At 40.3% G+C, this 20653-nt stretch overlaps 2 protein-coding genes across 2 annotated transcripts in view; one reads left to right on the top strand and one right to left on the bottom strand.

Moving 5' to 3' along the window:
• LOC120313158 (cytochrome P450 20A1) overlaps positions 1–6030 on the bottom strand; it is a 34872-nt gene extending 28842 nt beyond the window's left edge. The window contains exons 1-3 of the mRNA XM_039354734.1: positions 5834–6030; positions 3474–3523; positions 2629–2795 (exon numbers count right to left, since the gene is read on the bottom strand). Of these exons, the coding sequence (XP_039210668.1) occupies positions 2629–2795; positions 3474–3523; positions 5834–5905 (289 nt within the window). The 5' untranslated portion in view covers positions 5906–6030. The remainder of the gene's footprint in view (positions 1–2628; positions 2796–3473; positions 3524–5833) is intronic.
• A 102-nt stretch (positions 6031–6132) lies between these two features.
• LOC120313164 (alpha-aspartyl dipeptidase-like) lies at positions 6133–19364 on the top strand. Its single transcript, XM_039354746.1, has 8 exons — positions 6133–6388; positions 7076–7164; positions 9047–9121; positions 11280–11359; positions 15971–16144; positions 17111–17170; positions 18343–18425; positions 19102–19364. The coding sequence occupies exons 1-8, from the start codon at positions 6288–6290 to the stop codon at positions 19175–19177; spliced, it is 738 nt and encodes a 245-aa protein (XP_039210680.1). The 5' UTR covers positions 6133–6287; the 3' UTR covers positions 19178–19364.
• The last annotated feature ends 1289 nt before the right edge of the window (positions 19365–20653 follow it).

The following is a 20653-nucleotide window of genomic DNA, read 5'->3' as shown; positions in this document are numbered from 1 at the left end:
AATACGATGGTCATAACAAACACTCTTTTCCAACAACCCAAGAGACGGCTCTACACATGGACATCACCAGACGGTCAACATAGAAATCAGATTGACTATGTGCTCTGCAGCCAAAGATGGAGAAGCTCTATACAGTCAGTAAAAACAAGACCAGGAGCTGACTGTGGCTCAGATCATGAGCTTCTCGTTGCAAAATTTAGGCTTAAATTGAAAAAAGTAGGGAAAAGCACTAGGCCACTCAGGTATGAACTAAATCATATTCCTGATGAATATACAGTAGAGGTGACAAATAGATTTAAGGAACTGGATCTGATAGACAGAGTGCCTGAAGAACTATGGATGGAAGTTCGCAACATTGTACAAGAGGTAGCAACTAAAACCATCCCAAAGAAAAAGAAATGCAAGAAAGCAAAATGGCTGTCTGAGGAAGCTTTGCAAATAGTTGAGGAAAGAAGGGAAGCGAAAGGCAAAGGAGAAAGAGAAAGATACACCCAATTGAATGCAGAATTCCAGAGAGTAGCTAGAAGAGATAAGAATGCCTTCTTAAATGAAGAGTGCAAAGAAATAGAAGAAAACAACAGAATAGGGAGGACCAGAGATCTCTTCAAGAAAATTGGAGATATGAAGGGAACGTTTCATGCAAAGATGGGCATGATAAAGGACCAAAATGGCAGAGACCTAACAGAGGCAGAAGAGATTAAGAAGAGATGGCAAAACTACACAGAAGAACTATACAAGAATGAGCTTAACATCCCAGATAACCACAATGAGATGGTCATTGACCTCGAACCAGACATCCTAGAATGTGAAGTGAAATGGGCCTTAGAAAATCTGAGCAACAACAAAGCTAGTGGAGGTGACAGTATTCCAGCTGAGCTATTCAAAATCTTAAAAGACGATGCAGTAAAAGTGCTACACTCAATTTGCCAGCAAATTTGGAAAACTCAACAGTGGCCACAGGATTGGAAAAGGTCAGTTTACATTCCAATTCCAAAGAAAGGCAATGCCAAAGAATGTTCAAACTATCGCACCATTGCACTCATTTCACATGCAAGTAAAGTTATGCTTAAAATCCTACAAGCTAGACTACAGCAGTATGTGGATCGAGAACTTCCAGAAGTACAGGCAGGATTTCGAAGAGGCAGAGGAACTAGAGATCAAATTGCCAACATACGCTGGATCATGGAGAAAGCTAGGGAGTTCCAGAAAAACATCTACTTCTGCTTCATTGACTATGCTAAAGCCTTTGATTGTGTGGATCACAACAAATTGTGGCAAGTTCTTAAAGAGATGGGAGTACCAGACCATCTCATTTGTCTCTTGAGAAACCTATATGCGGGTCAAGAAGCAACAGTAAGAACCGAACACGGAACCACTGATTGGTTCAAAATTGGAAAAGGAGTCCGGCAAGGCTGTATACTGTCGCCCTGCCTATTTAACTTATATGCAGAGCACATCATGAGAAAGGCAGGGCTAGATGAATCAAAAGTTGGAATTAAGATTGCCGGGAGAAATATCAACAACCTAAGATATGCAGATGATACCACTCTAATGGCAGAAAGTGAAGAGGAACTAAAGAGCCTCTTGATGCGGGTGAAGAAGGAGAGTGCAAAAGTTGGCTTGAAACTCAACATTAAGAAAACCAAAATCATGGCATCCGGCCCTCTCAATTCCTGGCAAATAGATGGGGAAGAAATGGAGGTAGTGACAGATTTTATTTTTCTGGGCTCCAAGATCACCTCAGATGGGGACTGCAGCCAAGAAATTAAAAGACGCTTGCTCCTGGGGAGGAAAGCTATGGCAAATCTAGACAGCATTCTAAAAAGCAGGGACATCACCCTGCCAACAAAAGTGCGCATAGTCCAGGCCATGGTTTTCCCAGTTGCAATGTATGGCTGTGAAAGTTGGACCATAAGAAAGGCTGAGCGCAAAAGAATTGAGGCCTTTGAACTATGGTGCTGGAGAAGACTCCTGCGAGTCCCTTGGACTGCAAGGCGTTCAAACCGGTCAGTCCTAGAAGAGATCAACCCCGACTGCTCTTTAGAAGGCCAGATCCTGAAGTTGAAACTCAAGTACTTTGGCCACCTAATGAGAAGGAAGGATTCACTGGAGAAGAGCCTAATGCTGGGAAAGATTGAGGGCAATAGAAGAAGGGGACGACAGAGAATGAGATGGCTGGATGGAGTCACTGAAGCAGTAGGTGTGAATTTAAATGGACTCCAGAAGATGGTAGAGGACAGGAAAACCTGGAGGAACGTTGTCCATGGGGTCGCGATGGGTCGGACACGACTTCGCAATTAACAACAACAAAGTTACTTTCATCAATTAGAGTTCATGGGAATGTTGCTTTGCCAATTCAAGTTTGTTGGAAGTAGGTTATCCATTTTCTGAACTGCTCTTCTATTTATTTGAACAGATCTTTTCATATTTCTCAGCTTCCTGATTTCAGTCTGCACAATTTTCCACCTTACAACCTTTCTTCTGAATTCATCTGTCTAAATATCACGCAGCTGAGGATAACATTCAATGGACTTCATGAAATCCATAAAAAACGCATGTTCTCCCAAAACTGTTTATTTTATACCATCCACTGATTCAGATTATTATAGACATGAGAAAAGTACTTACTTGTTCTGTTAGGGTTAATGTGCTGCTTCAGGAGGTCAATGGACCCCAGACTGATCACAAGACGTTGTCCAAACCAGAAAGAGACAATTGGGCCATATTTCTCATGGAGGTTGACCAGAAACTCATGCAAGCTGCCACTAGTTATGATGTCGGGAAGATTCCCATCTCTGGAATAAAAAAAAGGATGAGATTAGGGCAAATTCATTGGCATCTCCAAAGAAGAAATGTAGAACTTAACATGGAATCACAACATTAAGCCATAATTTGTTCAACTATTTCATTAACTAAATATCACAGTAAACTGGGCACAGAAAACCCATAAACCACAGTTTGTAGACCAAAACTTCTGGATTTAAAGCATAGTTTATGACACTACCCACTAATTATGTCAACCAGACCAGAGTGTTTCATTAGAATAATTCATTTCCAATTAGGCATTACTACCATTGCTGAGATGGACAACACATTTAAAAAATATTTTTCACCCTGCTGAACCAGCTTGATCCAAACAGTCTTAGAAACTTTGCTCCAGACTACAGCTTCATTGTTTAAAAGATGGGGATAAAAACTAAAATCAGCTAGGAAAAGGATGGAGTAGGCAAGGGAACTGTCTTTAAAAGAAAAAGGGAGAGCAATTATTGAGATCAGAAGGAAAAAAAGCAGATAGACAATAATATACACAGGAAACAGGAAAGGGATTTCTAATGCTAAGTTTATCTTCCTCCAAATAAAATGTGGTAGTCCTAAACATTTTCTTAAAATTTGCAATGTGCCCATGGACCCAAAAATATTAAGGACACATACCTGTGTAGAAAAGGGAAATGATATAGAAAGGAGTAACTTACTTTTCATCCGTTGGAGTGATCCCTGGGATTCCTGAAGCTTGTCGGGAAGGCTAAAAAAGAAGGTAATATAATTGGAAAGATTAAGATGTTAATATTATCCAGTCAACAAAAAAAGAAACGTATTACTTAGCCTATTTCAGTGATGGCGAACCTATGGCACGGGTGCCAGAGGCGGCACTCAGAGCCCTCTCTGTGGGCATGCACGCCGTCACCCCAGTCCTAGGCCTTCAGCTGGGTTTTATAAAACCTTTTCACTTTAGGCCTCCGCCACCATGTGCAAAAAAAAAAAAAAAAAGGTTCAATCAATCAGTCAATTTCAACTTCTCATGAGAAAAAAAAAATCTTGCAAAGTTGGAATTGATTGAACTTTTTAGTACCACCCAGTCTGCTGTTACCACCGCAGCCATGCCCACCCCATGGGCCACACCCACCCCATGGGGCACACCCACCAGGCACCCGACGATGCATAAGTGAGTTTTGGGTTGCAGTTTGGGCACTTGGTTTCTAAAAGGTTCGCCATCACTGGCCTATTTCCTTAAATCAAGATGCTTATGATTTTATCAAATGTAAAACTACAAGTTATCATAACTTCTACAGGATTAAACATGTGATTGTAATTTATTTTAATCCTAAATACATATATTTGCATTCAAACCCAGCTATTCAGAATTGTTAATTTATAAATTGCTTGTGTTGCTGATCCATCATGGAGTTCAAGGGAACATATTTTAGGCAATTTCCCATTCAAAACTGGATTACAGATGCAATCTAACAAATTTAAAAGTTATATTAGATAGTGAAGCTTAATTCCTCTATGCTTTTAGATAGTAATCTAATTTACTATCTAACATTATCTTTCCTCCTCCCTCCTCATCCTATTTCTTTTTGTGCTGAATCTTCCAGACTGTAAAGTTTACATTTTTATTCATCTTAATTCATATTACAGGCTCTCTAAGGGCAGTTCTTTTAGAAAGCCAAGGCAGAAAAATTTAAAATAATTGCATTCGAAGAACCTTGATACTGTGCTAATGTCCAGGATTTGGAATAGTTCACCAAGCCCTTGATAAACACCCATCCCCAATGTTTCCCATCCTTGCTAGGGACTGGACTTTCCACTTCCGGCATGCCAACAATTTCCTTCTCTACTTCCCTTCCTGACCCAAAGCCCCTCCCATCACAGGAAGCTTTCTTCTCTCCTTGGGCAGATCACAGACCCATGTAAGCCCACCTTCTTCCCAACTGAGCTGTCCACCCTCTGAGGCAGAAAAGGGGCCTTCACATCCCTTTCAAAGGGTGCTTTGCAGTGGTCAATGGTCACAATTAGAGATTATCCCTGACAGGATCCTGGCCCTCATCCTAAATTGAAATTGTGGATACATCTGGAGATTAGAATACATGAAGCGAAAGAAAACTAATCAAAGAAAAAGAAAATAACTGAACCCTACTGGTGTGTGAGGCTCACCTACACCAATTCTGCTCTTTGGATTAGTGTTCTTGTAAATTAAACATAAACACTCCTTGGAAGTTATAGAGCTTGATTCTTGATTTAATGGAAACATTTTGGCAACAATATGGAAGTAGTCAATGGTTACTTTCTTCCAGAATGCCACTATTCCTAGTGGTCTCCCATTGAAATATTAACCCCATCCTATCCTGTCCATTATTTCTTCAGAGTTGGCTAAATGCTGCCACCTGCTGTCCACACCGAGTACACACTGAACTCCTTTTCTGTGATTTGCTTTTTCCTCCAGAGTTGTGGGGTGATTGACTGAATAAATCAACCGACCAACGGCTTCTCTGCTTAAGTTTCCATTTTGTTTGTCTGCATCCGTTGCAGTTTTCTCGGATTTTTCATGAATAGAAGAGAGCAAGATGGGTGTTGCTGGGAAAACTTTGGGAATCCTCTTCCCGTGCTCTTTAGAAATATATTAAATAGCCGGGGGGGGGGACAGAATGGGACACCCTTTCGTGGGGAAGGTCTCACTGGCAGCAAGGTGGGTGGTCTCTGGAAAGCCCAAAATAGGCGCTCGGGGGAAGGGATCAGAAAATAGTTTCTGTCCCATCTTCGGCCGTCAAAGTAAAACTGTAAGGAACAAAGGAGGAGCTTTATTAAACCGCTGCCGCAAAACCTCTTCGTCCCAAGAAACTCAACGGAACTGCTCCTTCCAGACAGTCCCAGACACGAACTGGACGTTGCAAAGCGATAGTCCCAGCTCACTTGTCCGCGAGGAAGCCCCAACTTCTTACTTCCGAGCAAAGTTGCCTAGGATTGCATTGCAACGTGTACGTGGCAGCGAAAGTGCCCTTTGGTTTGCTTTACGGACCCACCCACCCCCGTGGTTCACACCCCGCTTATTTACCGGGCAGAGGTAAAGCACGGCTCCCACCAGGATCAACAGGAAGGTGACGGCGAAAATGACAAAGTCCAGCATGATGGTCGCGCCCCCCCCCACCCGACCGACCACCGACCGACCGCCCTCCCTCCAAAAGCAAACCAGTCCACGTCCGCGCCGGTCTCCGCTCTGCAGCTCCAACGCAGAGCGGAGGGACAGAAAGAGGCGGAGATCCGAGGAGGGAGGCGAAAGCAATCGAGTCTTTAGCGGCGCGAGCGGACTTGGCCTGGCGGGGGGCCGACTCCGCGGCTGGCGTTAATCCGCATTCCGCTCTTCTCCTGGGTAGCCTCTCCTCCCTCCGCCGATTGGCAAGCCAGACACACCTCTCCAAACGGAGCTTCCTGGTCGCCTCCTCTCTTCCAGCGCCAGGTGGCTTTTCCACGGCTTCCTGGAAGAGACACCGTCGCGCCTTTTGAGCAAGATGGAAAATCGCCGGCGGCTGCTGCTGGTTTCCAACTCCACCCTCTACGGCGGAGGCTACCTAGACCACTGCCAGGAACACATCAAGACCTTCCTGGGGGCGTAAGTTTACACGAGAGAGAGCGCCCGGTGGCTAGTCGAGAAGGGGCGCTGCATCTTCCAAGTTGACGGCCCCAAGGGTCGCTTTGCCTCCCCAAACGGTTCCTTGACTTCTCCTTTTAACTTGCTGGTTGCACAGTACATGCTGCCTCCTTTTCAGAGTGAAAGAAGATTTTTAAAACTGTCTATTTCTATGCCAGAACAGGAATCGAGTTACCTGTTGTTACTGTTGCTATAAAAATGAAGCTCTGTAATCAGAAAATTATTTAACATTGGATAATATTTATATAGGATTGGTGTGTAAATATAAATAACAAGCAGCTTGTTATCAAAAAGTGTTTCTGGATAACTGATTATGGAAAAAGAATGTTTCAGTAAATCTGTAGGGTTCTTATGTGGAAGAAGGTAAATTGATTGCTTTTTTCAGAGTCTATTATTTAAAAATGATCTGCCTGCCTTAATAGGCATTTCATTTTGATGTATGCTGATTGGTGTACTTTCAAAGTGACAATAAAGTTATTATTATAGGTGATCAAACTGGCTGCTTAGCTGGATTCTTGCTTTAAAATGCTAGGTAAACATCAGAATGATGGGGAAGGGGACTTTCATATTGTTTTACCTTTTAAGGTAAAATGAGATATTGCCCAATCCCAAACTTTTGCTTGTTTATCGTAAAATTGATTCTCCTAGGCAGGTGAGGAAAATTCTGTTTGTCCCCTATGCTCTTCATGACCAAACTGCATATGCTACACTGGCAAGGGAGAAGCTGGAAAGTTTAGGTAAGTCAGACCTGTCCTTGATTCACGTAGAAGATGGGTAGGTAACCTTTTGGCTCCAAGGCACTAAATTGGAAGCTATTCAATATTTTTATATTGATTTTATATATGTGTGTGTGTGTGTGTTTGTGTGTGTTATAATTATACTATACTATGCTATATACTATACTATACACTATACACTATACAATTATAATTATACTATACTATGCTATATACTATACTATACACTATACTATACTATATTATACTATACTACTATACTATACTAATATATATATATATAATATACTACTACTATATATATACTACTATACTATACTATACTATACTATACTATACTATACTATACTATACTATACTATACTATACTATACTATACTAATATATATATATATAATATGACTTTCCGTTCATCTTCCTCTTTGGCAACAAACATGGCTTTTACCTATGCCCAGAGGTACGCTTAAGCCATATAGTGTGACTTGCAACATGCCCAATAATTCTATTTACTTTGTAAACCCAAAAAGAAGCTAAGACAAAAATGCTTAGCTGCTGGCAAGCCATGGCCAGTGAACTAGGTTCTTCTCAATAGATAAGTGCAAACTTTATCTGCTTGTCTCTTTTACTTAACTGACACAGGCTGCTTGAAAAATACTTGAGGAGGAGCTGCAGAGAAACAGCTGCTCCTGAAAACATTTAGGGCAGGGGTGTCAAACTCAGAACATCACATGATGTGTTGTGAGACTTTTTTTTCATTGCGGGCAATGATGGCGCTGTTTTGCAATGACGCATCCAGCCCGTGGGCCAGCAGTTTGACATCTCTGATTTAGGGTATTCTCTTCCCTTGAAGAATAAGATCCTCTTGCTATTCAGAACTGTGGTTTCTTTGTCACAGTCAGCAGAATTCTCCTTGACAAGGCCTTTTTTTTTTCAAAACTCTTGCACTGCTTTCAGTATACAGTGGATATAAAAGTCTACACATTCCTGTTAAAATGCCAGGTTTTTGAGATGTGAAAAAAAAATCAGACCACGATAAATCATTTAATTGAATTATACAACTGATACATTATATTAAAGATGGAAAAAATTCTGAAATGATTTATCATGGTCTGGGTTTTTTTTATATCTCAAAAATCTGGCATTTTAACAGGAATGTGCAAACTTTTTATATCCACTGTAACTTAGCCGCATCCTGAATACTACCTAGGGCAGTGATGGCAAACCTTTTAGAGACCGAATGCCCAGACTACAACCCAAAACCCTCTTACGTATTGTTGGTGCTGGGTGGGCGTGGCCCATTGGATGGGCATGGCTGTGGTGGTAACGGCAGACTGGGTGGGACTAAAAAGTTCAATCAATCAATTCCAACTTTGTGAGATCTTTTTTTTCCCGCAAGAAGTTGAAATTGATGGATTGATTGATTGAACCTTTTTTTTTGTACACGGCGGAGGCCTAAAATGAAAAGGTTTTATAAAACCCAGCTGAAGGCCTAGGACTGGAGCGACAGCACGTGTGTCCACAGAGAGGGCTCTGCATGCCATCTGTGGCACGCATGCCATAGGTTCGCCACCACGGGCCTAGGGCTTGATCTAATTTAGTTGATGATGGAGGCTAAGGGGGATAGCAAGGATGTTCTACATGGTGATAGCAACAACACTCCATGCTATTTAATATCCTTTCTTCAACTTCCTGTTTTCTGCACAGGTATGAAACTTTTTCCAAAGACTATTTTCTGATTGTTCTTTTGATCATGAATTCATTATAGTATTTTAGTTCTTATCCAGGACTCTGTCTCTGACCTGGGAACCTCTTGCTTTTACATTCTGTTACAGTGCACATTGTAGCTTACTGATTTATATGTAACTTCTTGTCTCCTTCTTAGGCTACGGACTAGACAGTATTCATGAATCAAGCGATCCAAGAGAAGCTGTAAGAAAAGCTGAGGCAATATTCATTGGTAAATATTAACCTCTTGAAAGTATTTGTATAGAGACTGCCTTCTTGATAAAGATAGACTAAGATACAAAGAGGCAAAAGTAGTAGGTAGTAAAGAGACCTCTGACCTCTACTTCTGCTTTTTAAGTGTTGTGGCAGAAACATAGACTTTTCCAAATTCTGCAGAGTCCTGAATATTAGTTTTTAATGTATGTGTATCTGCAAGACAGTCACGCTTTAACAGTTAAAACAACTAAAAATTATACTTAGAGTGTAGCCTTACATTTGAAGAATTGTGTTACATTGACCCTGGTCTATTTAGCATAGTTGAGTCTACATTAGGAAAAAGGAACTTATTTTGACTATAGACCACCTGATTCTGAACATATATCAATGATATAATGCTGGAGGTAGGCAGAATCAACTTCTATATGATCCTTCTCTCACACTGCTAACATTTACACTCTGGACTCTCCATGCAGCAAAATTGTTTTGTTTCCATTTCAGAAATGATCAGGAATAAAATTATAGATCCCACAGTTAAGATTTTAAGTACAGGTAGTCCTTGACTTATGACTAGTGGTGCTAGAATTTTGGTCGATAAGTGATGTAGTGATTGAGTCATCAGATGACTTAACCCAACTTTATGACCATTTTTACTACAGCTATTAAGTGAATCACTGCAGTCTTTAAACAAATCACATGGTCATTAAGTGAATCACATCTTCCTTAAAAGAATCTGGCTTCCCCAACTGATTGCTTATTGAAAGCTAGCTGGGAAGTTTGCATATCGCAATCACGTGACCGCCAGACACTGCAACCATTGTAAATATGAGCTAGTTGCCAAGCATCCAAATCACAATCATATAATCACAGGTACTGCAATGGTCATAAAGAGAATGTCAAGGTTCCAATCAATAAGACCAAATAAATCAGAAAGTTCCTCAAAGAAAATGTTTATTGGATACATAATATCGGCACGTTCAAAAGTGAAACCAGATCTAAACCTTCCTCCCAAGAATCAAAGTAATACAGTGTAACAATTCCCACCCCTCTAGTCATGCTGCCCAATAGAACCCCTTGGCGGGCTTTTCTAACTCAGTGATCTTCCTCCATCCCTCCGACATGAGAATGACCTTGGTTCCCATGAGAGTTGCTCATGTTTAGTCTACCAGAAATACCGTCTCCCCCCCTCCCTTCTTGTGGCAACCCAAAATGAAAAAATGGCTGCAGCCAGGTTCGTTGCAGAGTTGACAGATTGTTAGTCATTTTTTTTCTAATGCTGTTGTAATTTTGAATGGTCATAAATCGAGGACTCCCTGTATCTCTGATGTACCAGTGTAACCTCCTTGAACCTCAAATGCCTGTTTCAGTTGATTTGGTACAGTGGGGTAATAGGGGTATTACAAAATGATTCCACTTTCCCCAGGATCAGTTTCTTAAATGGCCTTTGTGGGCTTTTAGAAGAAGACTCTAATTCAGGGGTTCTCAACCTTGGCAACTTTAAGACTCCTGGACTTCAATTCCCAGAATTCCTCAGCCAGCTTTGGGAGGAATTCTGGGAGTTGAAGTCCACAAGTCTTAAAGTTGCCAAGGTTGAGAACCCCTGCTCTAATTCAATGGATTTCATGCCTAAATTAAAAACCTCCAGAGATGGAGCACCCACATCTCTGGAGGCAAGCTGCCCCATTGATTAATTGTTCTCACTGTCAGGAAATTTCTCCTTAATTCTAGTTTGGATCTCTCTTTGATTAGTTTCCATCCATTACTTCTTGTCCTGCCCTCAGGTGCTTTGGAGAATAGCTTGACTCCCTCTTCTTTGTGGCAGCTCCTGAGATATTGGAAGACTGCTATCATCTCATCACTAGTTCTCTTTGTTAGGCTAGATATACCCAGTTCCCACAACCGTTCACTGTACCCTTTAACCTCCACTCCCCCAGTCATATTTTTTGCTCTTCTGTGCACTCTTTATAGAGTCTTAACATCTTTTTTGTATTGCAGTGATCAAAATACCAAGTATTATTTCTCCTGCTAGGATATAATCCTGTACATATTTATCTGAAAATGTATGTCCTCTTAATTTAGTGGGATTTATTTCTGGGTAGCTTAGAATGCACAGTATGTGGACCCAAATAACAAAAGGAATAAACTTGATCAAATGGTACTTTCTCTTTCTGTAGGTGGTGGCAATACTTTCCGTCTTTTGAAAATGCTTTATGACAACAATTTGATACATCCAATCAGGAAACTAGTTCTTGAGGTAGTATAAACCAGCAGTTAAGCAATTTTGAAACAAACTTCTGGTACTTGCTCACAAATGTAGCTGTATTGAAGAGATGCTGTGTTAAGCTCTCTTGGGAATCCCTTTTGAGTCTCTTATTCTTTGTAAGTATTCTGTTTTTCTGAATTAAGCATCTAGAGGTGATTATTTCATGCATTCCTCAACTTGCCAGGGTATGTTCAAGATAGCTTATCCAAGTTGTATGCTAACAAGACTGTGCTAATTTAGAATCAGTGCTTACCTGGAAATCATGATTTTGCTAGGCCAAGAAGCCTGAATGACACTGGGTATTACATTGCAATAAGGGCACAGAACCAAATAAGAAAGGACCAGTCTATGCAGTTGCTGTCCTTCAGAGTCTCATAAGCAAGAAATACAGAGCTTCTGTTCTAATCTGGTGACTCCTCATAGTCTCTGATGCTTTGTAATGGTTGGACCCCCAAAGGTCTTGCAAAATCCAAATTCGTATGGTAGAAGCAGGGCATTACTTGTGTAGATTTTATACAATTGCTATCTTGAGAGCCAGACAGCCACTTCAAACATTCACTACCTAGATACAACATTTGTCTGTTGATAGCTCTACAAAGAAAATGATCTGCAAAATGCTAATGAGTATGTGGTAGATCTTTTCTAAAACAAACATGAAGTAGGAGAATGGAGTCCTGCTTTTCCCCCCAACAATGCAGAATTGAACCTTGTAATAACAGCATGCATTAGATTGAGTGCAGATATAGCACAGCCCAGTCAGCATTAGCACATCCACCAGACATTTAAAGGCAGATCAACTCTTAAAACATAATTTTAACAAAATAAAAAGCCAAGATAGTATACAAGAAACTTTCTTTTCATAAGAAAGCTCCCACCACAAAGAACCACAGAAATCTAGAAAGATTTTGGCACGCCTGTGAAATTTTAACAATTTGGAGAGAGGAGTCAGTAACTTTGGGAGCCATCTTTTGAGTCAGCTCTGCTGGATCATAATAAAAAGGTCTACAACTGTTTATTGAAAACTTCTCCCCTGTGGCCTGTACTGAAAAGCATGGGAAGCAAAGAGAGGCTTTTATTGTATTTTGGTTTATTAAATAGTAAATATGCAACTACTTCTGAAGAAGAAGAAATCTGGTGCTTGTTACTGACACTCCGGGGTTTCTTTCCATTCTTAGGACATTTCCATTGTCCCTCAGACAATTGCTGTGGCAACTGTTTGTCATCCAGATATGCTCACCAGATCTGGGCTGCAAAGACTAGATGGTTACAGAGAGATACAAAAGACTTTTTGCTAATGTATAGGGGTCACTTGCACTGATGTAGCCCATGTGTGCCATACCTAGGCCAAAGGAGGTTCGGCAAAGATGCAAACAATTAAAACGGGCCTATCAAACTGGCTTCCTACCATTATAACAATATGGTATCCTTTATGACAGACATGTCAAACACAAGGCCCGGGGGCCAGATGCGGCCCACGAAGTGGTTTCATGTGGCCCATGAAGCCATCCTGGAAACAGTGAGGGAACGGCCCCCGCTGCCTTGGCCCTGACCCAGGCCGGCCTGGAGCCAATGTACAGTTTTGTGGTGGACATCTATGCTGAAATGCATTCAGTCTTAGGTCCACAAGGCCGTCTGGAAACAGTGAGGAACCAGCCCCTGCCACGTTGGCCCCACCCCCTGGGTGCATGCCAGAGAGGTGTCACCCTTTGTGAGGAATGAAGAAATGCACCATCGCCTGGAAGTGGCCAGCAAATGGCCCTCGACTACTTCACATATCCGGTTTGATGGGTTCTGTCCTGGTCCCACCCCCTTCTGCCAGAGACCCTCAGATCTGTCCCACTCCTGCCCAGGCCCCCACAGGCACCCTTGACACAAATGATGTAAAGCTGGCCATGCCCACCCAGTAGGCCACACCTACTCCATGCCCACCTAGTAGGCCATAGCCACACCCACCTGCCCCCCCCCGAGGGCAACCACAATGCTGATGCAGCCCTTGATGAAATTGAGTTTGACACCCCTGCTTTATGATAACTTTGTTTCACCTTTCAAAATGGAGCATATTTTAGGGGAAAGGAATTGTACACACTGCACAGGGTATATTTATTTCTGCATGATTTTCTATCTTGCATAAGTTCTGTCCCTCAAGCCTCAGACTCAACAGAACCAGAGCCACTGAAGCTGAAAGCTTGCTTGCCACTCTGGGAGTGGTCTTTCTGAGGTTTAGGATTGTACAACGTTTGTGGACTTGATGGCCAGTCAGTCTTTATATGGAATCTTGTGGATCAATCTCCAAAAGTAACCTGAGTCTGGCCTCCCCTGGAAAGGACAAGCTGGAATTTTAAAGGATAAAATAGATACGCTAAGTATCCAAAGGCAGGAAAAAAAAGTCAGAATTACAGCTGGATTCATTCCCTAAATATTTCCCTAAATATTCTAGATGATTCTCAGTGTCCTCCTTTGAATTATAAAAAGCAACATTCCTTGACCCTTTCTGCCATCAGATTCTGAAGCAGAGAAAGACTTAATTTGCATATTGTGCTAAGCTATAGTTTTTTTAACAAACCACAACTCTGTTGGCATTCTGTTCTTCAGCATATTCAGTCACCTGAGAAACAATAGAAATGGTTTCTCAATGCAGGCAAAGCTAGAAAGGCCACCAGCTCTGTCCACAATGGCTTCTCTTGTAAGACAGAATTAGAAGTCTGCTTAAATGTCAAAATGGTCTTCCTTCCTTCCTTCCTTCCTTCCTTCCTTCCTTCCTTCCTTCCTTCCTTCCTTCCTTCCTTCCTTCCTTCCTTCCTTCCTTCCTTCCTTCCTCTTCAATTGTTGCTACAAGTCAGTAAGTCCCAAGCCACTAGCACTACAATTAGCTATATCCTAGACCAGTGGTGGTGAACCTGTGGCACGGGTGCCAGAGGCGGCACTCAGAGCCCTCTCTGTGGGCACGCGCACCGTCGCCCCAGTCCTAGGCCTTCAGCTGGGTTTTATAAAACCTTTTCATTTTAGGCCTCCGCCGCCGTGTACAAAAAAAAAAAAAGGATCAGTCAGTCAATTTCAACTTCTCGCGGAAAAAAAAAGATCTTGCAAAGTTGGAATTGATTGAACTTTTTAGTCCCACCCAGTCTGCCGTTACCACCGCAGCCACGCCCACCCAATGGGACACACCCACCCGATTGGCCATACCCAGCCAATGGGCCACACCCACCCGGCACCCAACGATGCATAAGTGGGTTTTGGGTTGCAGTTTGGGCACTCGGTCTCTAAAAAGTTCGCCATCACTGTCCTAGACAATTCTTGATATTTAAATATCCTGGTTGATCACATTTTAAGACAAAAAAAGTAGTCCAAGAATATCCAGAGATAGGGTAATCCTTGTAAAGTTTTATGTTCCATCCACATCCTCTGGAATCAGAGTTCATACCAAAAGTCTATCTTAGATTTGCCATAACATAAGATAGGATTTGTCTGCAGGTAATGGAGTTCAGGTAGCAACCAGAATTGTAACTTCAGAATAAAATGAAGTAGAAATATGCAACTTTGCCAGTAGTTGCTATCCTAGACTTTAATGAAATTACAATATATATTTTTATTCTTTAGTATTTTTACTCCTTGGGTGATTTAAGTTCAATAAAGCTTCAGGTCTTACATTCTGCTTTGTCTATATAGGATGGTCAGCTTAACTATAATTGTCACGTTTCAGATTTGCATATCTCCCTTTGCATTATAAACGCCTTTAATATACAGGTAGTCCTCGACTTACAACCACCATTGAGCCCAAAATTTCTGTTAAGCAAGACATTTGTTAAGTGAGTTTTGTCCCATTTTACAATCTTTCTTGCCACCATTGTTAAGTGAATCACCGCAGTTGTTATGTTAGTAACCTGGTTAAGTGAATCTGGCTTCCCCATTGACTTTGCTTGTCAGAAGGTCACAAAGGGGATCACGTGACCTCGAGGCCCTGCAACCGTCATAAATACAAGTCAGTTGCTCAGCGTCTGAATTTTGATCATGTGACCATGGGGATGCTGCAACGGTTGTTAGTGTGAAAAATGATCATAAGTCACTTTTTTCAGTGTTGTTGCAACTTTGAATGGTTACTAAATAAACTTTTGTAAGTCGAGGACTACCTAGAGAGTTGACAGTTTCCTTGTGATTTTAAGATTTCAATATGGTAAAAAGAGAAATTTGCAATCGGAGTGCCCTTCCTATGATTAGCTTTTCAGTTTAAGAGAAAACTGGACTTTAATTTTCATGCCAGTATGTTAAAATGGAAAAATCTATGTTCTGTTATCTACCAGGTACAGGAAAGTGTAGCTACCTTCCCTACTGTCCTCTTACCTACCCTCCCTAATATTTACTCAATACTTCAGTATTTCTAGTAGGATGCTGGGTAGTATTGTGTTTTAACGTCATGCATCTGGAGAGCACTGTTTTGTGAACGTCATCTGTACTTGTAATGATTCACACTAAGTATAGGTGCTCAATTTAAGAGAGAGGTAGAACTATGTAGTTTTATTCAAATCATCTTTAAATTTTTGAATTCTAGTCATTTATTATAAGCACTAAAGGTTGCTCTAATATTGTATTCCATGTTTTTTACAGGATGGCATCCCATACATTGGATCCAGTGCAGGAACCAATGTAGCAACTGTCAGCATCAACACAACTAATGATATGCCCATTGTGTATCCACCTTCTTTGACAGCTCTCCAATTGGTTCCTTTCAACATCAATCCACATTACTTGGACCCAGATGTTAATAGCACTCATATGGGGGTAAATATCCAGTCTCTTAACAGCTTTCTAGCACTTATTGGCAATGCTTAGCAAAGCATGATGGAACTATATTATCCCCATGTTCTTTGGATGGGCACAAGAGCATTGATACTATTGTTGAAGCCAAGATCTTTGAATGAGATGGGAGGCATTAATGATTGAATCCAGAGATTACATTAAATAGCAGAATTTTGGTTTGCAGTCATTAGGAAATGGAACCGAGAAACACAGTGGGAAGTCCTATATAAATACTGTTTGGTATCTAAATTAACAAACCAAATTACAACTACTATGGTAGCCGAATAGACACAGTATACTAAGTTTTAACATACTTTGTCTAACTTTGACTGAACCAGAGTGTAGCCAATTGTAGGAAACCTGGGGACATTTGCAGGGACAATTACCATGGACATGGGAGTGGGTATATGAAGGTACTTCATAGCATATTTCACGTGGAAGGAGAAATTGATGCTTAAAAATGTCTAGGAAAACAAAAGTTTTAAACTATGGCTTCCCCTCCCTTTTTTAAGTATACAAACCACAATGTAGGTTTTAATCTAAAATTTTATATACATACATACATACATACACATATATATGTGCATATACATATACATACGTATGCATATATATGTGTGTGTGTATATATATATATATATGTATATGTATGTATATATATGTGTGTGTGTGTATGTTTGTGTGTGTGTATGCATATGTAAATATATGTATATTTATATGCACATATATATGTATAAACTAACTTAAAATGGAATCTGTAGATGGCATCTTAGTCATCTTGTTAGTACAAGGAGACAAAACTGATTAGGAATTTTTGAGAACCAAACTGGAGATCTTGCAAGTATTCAAATGGAATGACTTTTTATTTTACACTGTCCTCTTTATGCCACACTTGCTTTAGACTTTGTGATTTCTTCCTAACATCTGAGTGCTGTACTATTATTCTAGGAAACTCGTGAGAAAAGGATTATGCAGTACCATGAAGAATTAAATACACCTCCAGTGTTAGTGAGTAATTCTTAGATTTTTTTCCCCCTCCCATCTTGATTCATATGATGATTCTAAAGAATATGTCCTAAAGCCAGATGCACTTAAAAATGCTAAAATTGCTGATTCTGTGTTTGGGTAAATATTGACTCTGCCTATTGGTAGAGCATGTGCAACCAGAAATATGAAATGAATCATGAACCAATGGTAGCATGTCTCTTCAGCTGCAACTCTTGAGTCCAGGTTCATAAGCCTTCCTGAATCTGCTATCCTGCACATGTGTGGACTTTTATCTCTCAAAATTCAAATGCTACCAGAATAGAACTTGTCTACAACCCCTTCAAAACATGGCCAAGTCCCTATCCAGAACATAAATAAATAGAATATAAAACTCTGCCTTATGCTAACCCTTGAGAAACTTGGCTTCATATTACATGCCAAATGTTAGCCTTCCATGAGCTATCTATTCCACCAAAGCCATAATTTATTTCTTCAGTATACTTATTTTCTGAGTCTAGCCATCCTGGTTTGCAAATAAGGGTTTTATGGCTCAACATGTTGTGAGGGGCCCTAGGTGCTCTCTGAGCTTGGTTGTTTTCTTGCAGACTTTTCATTACCCAAACTAGGTATTCACAGTGCTAGATGTTATCTAGTTTGGGTAATAAAACATCTGCAAGAAAACAACCAAGCTCAGAGAGTATCAAGGACTACTTACTTCAACCCTGAGCTACAAATATTCTCCTTTGTTGGTATCAATAAGTTGTGTCTGGGGAAGCAAGCTGCAGCTTAGCAGAATGGGTGAATTAATTCAAGGATGGTCAGTGGCTTCCCAGCGTTTTCAACAAAGGTAATCCACAGCCCTGTAGAGTGTGCCAGTGATTCAAACTGAGATACACTACATTCCAAGTATCTGCTGTGTTACTGATCTTTAGCATTCCTTCCTGAGAAGAATTTTAAAAATTCAATTCACATAGTTAAACTGGTGTATTGAAAATCCAAGCAGACTGATTCTGAGCAGAGATTCAACCCATGTCATAATGTTCCTGATATGCAATACAAGTTAGTATTTGTTCACACTTGCTCAGCCAGTGGTAGTCTCAGACTCGATTGACCCTGCCTGTACTTTTCAAGATGAGTTTTCTGTTGCTCCCCTGTATTAAACAACTGACCCATTTTGGTCCCTCACCTTTAAGGGCTTACGTGAAGGATCGTTGCTGCTCGTGGAAGGAAACAAAGCTACCCTACAAGGGAAAACTGGGGCTCGGTTGTTTGTGAGGTAAAAACCTGTTCTATACCTTTGCTTCAAATCCAGAGACTAAGCATGATCTGAAAAAGGGCAGTCCAACACATTTTGCTTATATTTGTAATCTGAAGACTGGCCCTATTTGCGAGTCTTGTTAGTTGAAACTCTTATAAATTCTCTGGCACATCTTTCTAAGGAGTAGCCCTCTTAATGCTTTACCTTTTCAGACACATTAAACTGAATTTTGTTTCTTGTTATCTCTGCCCAAAGGCACCCTACTTATGTTGTTAGTCCCTGCCATTGGTAGATGTTAATAAGAAGATTGTTCCCCCCCCCCATGCTTTTCACTGAACCAATTAGATCAGTATTTCTTTCATTATTCTTTCTCTCCAGTCTTAACTGCTTGCTTTCCATGTACATACAGTACATGGAAAGCAAGCAGAAACCTCTCAAATGAAATCATCATAAGACTTCAGTAGCAGTTGAGATGTTTTCTTAATCACCAGCAATATTCATGTGCCACTTAATTCTAACATGTGATATTGATTGTTGTTAGATTGCCTTGTGATAGGAATGTATATGTACAAATATAGATGTTTAGTGTTCACTTCTGTGGTATTGTCAGAAATGTCTATGAAACTAGTGTTGACTTCCAAAACTTCATTCTTAAACTTGTCAGTAATTATTTAAATGTTGTCTTTCTGTGCAGAGGAAGTGCCCCAACGGAACATGAGCATGGAACAGATTTCAGTTTCCTGTTAAATGAGAGCTTCAAGATAGTGTAATTATTTTTCCAAGAATCCTCTCCTGTGCAGAATTGTGCTCCCCAAAAAGGCTAGAAAAAAAATGCCATTTGTCAGAAAGGCAAACAGCTGGTGATGGACTGTCTTTCCACAGCTTAATGGCAGTCTTTTTCAACAGAAAAAAATGAGTTCTGAAAAATACTAATAAAGAATTCTTGTTAAATGAAAAGCTGCAATATTTTCCTTTTAGTAAGCAAATATTTCTGGATGGACAGGTTGCCCAATCAGAAGTTATAGTCTTAGTGAGCCTCAAGCATAGCTTAAGACATTAACAGACTGGATAAATGTCAAACTGGATAAATAGTTTAATTTATATTTAATATATAAATATAAATAATACTTTCAGTCTACATCTGAGGATCTGAGAGGGCTGTTTGCCTAAAGCCAATTAATGTCTCACAGCTCGGTTTCTTGGCTATTGTAACCAAGAATCTTAAAAAGCTTAAATTCGTACCCGAATTGCAGCAGTCTGCAGTAGCAATCCTGATAGATGAAGAAAAAAATTATGTTGTTGGCAGAGACTAAATTGTCTCCTTGTTTAACAGATTGCAAGACAAGATTTTGGCATCATTATTCAGAAGAATTCCTTTGCTAAGAACTGATAAAAGAAATTTCAGGTCCAAGCTAAATGTCAATGGCTATCCAAAACAAAACAAAACAAAAATGCCAATGCAGTAGAATTGCATTTGGGTTACTACGTAATAGTAATATGCAAATACCTTACCTTGCAGTCGTGGAATTTCTTGGAGCTAAGCACATAAACAGGAATGGCGTAAGGGAAAAGTACAGAATAAGTAGAACAATAAAAGCTACATAAATAAAGGCTCTGGAAGAATTCCAGAAAATGTATGTTGTGGGGTGACTAGTAAAGACCCATTACTTAAATCCTTCTGATTTCCTTCTTACCAAAGTTATGTACTCAACTGGAATAAAAGTCCTTTTAAATCTGAGTTTTATGGGAATGTTGCATAAGGCTAATTCATCCTGTTTGAATCCTTTTTAGATAAATCTGGATTTATTTCACAATCAATGCATATGAAGAGCAATGCCAGTTAAGGAATTGGCAGTTGTGATTTCACATTGTTGGGTATATAGTAATCATTTGTTAAATTTGTATGCTGTCTGACTCTCAACAACTCTGGGTGGCTTTTGCCCCTTTGCAAATGAAATAAATAGAATACTTTACAAGGTTGCATAGTAGGTGGCCTGTCCCCACCCCACCCCCCAACACCAACTGCTGGGTTTTTTTTTTTTAATGAAATCAATGAGCTAGTGTTTAATGTTGTGCTTCATTCTTTGTCTAAATATAAAAGGCATCCTAACTTTTTGAAATCATTCACAGTAAATTCAACGAAATGCTGTTTCAGAAATGAACATTTCCTAAACATGTCCAGCAAAGATTACAGTGGTATGTTCACTGCAGATCTATTTTCCCTCCAGTGTCCTTGAGAGTTACCA

This window comes from Crotalus tigris, unplaced genomic scaffold (genome assembly GCF_016545835.1).
Source record: "Crotalus tigris isolate CLP2741 ecotype Arizona unplaced genomic scaffold, ASM1654583v1 scf7180000017568.13789103, whole genome shotgun sequence".
NCBI classification, from domain to species: Eukaryota; Metazoa; Chordata; class Lepidosauria; order Squamata; family Viperidae; genus Crotalus; species Crotalus tigris.
This window is presented reverse-complemented; position numbering and strand designations above follow the sequence as displayed.

What these genes read in the sequence shown, in the direction of transcription:
- LOC120313164 (XM_039354746.1), top strand. Translation starts at nt 6,288, where the DNA reads ATGGAAAATCGCCGGCGGCTGCTGCTGGTTTCCAACTCCACCCTCTAC. An exon ending in GGAGAAGCTGGAAAGTTTAG is followed by an intron (nt 7,165 to 9,046) that starts GTAAGTCAGACC and finishes TCTCCTTCTTAG; the next exon opens with GCTACGGACTAGACAGTATT. An exon ending in AGCTGAGGCAATATTCATTG is followed by an intron (nt 9,122 to 11,279) that starts GTAAATATTAAC and finishes CTCTTTCTGTAG; the next exon opens with GTGGTGGCAATACTTTCCGT.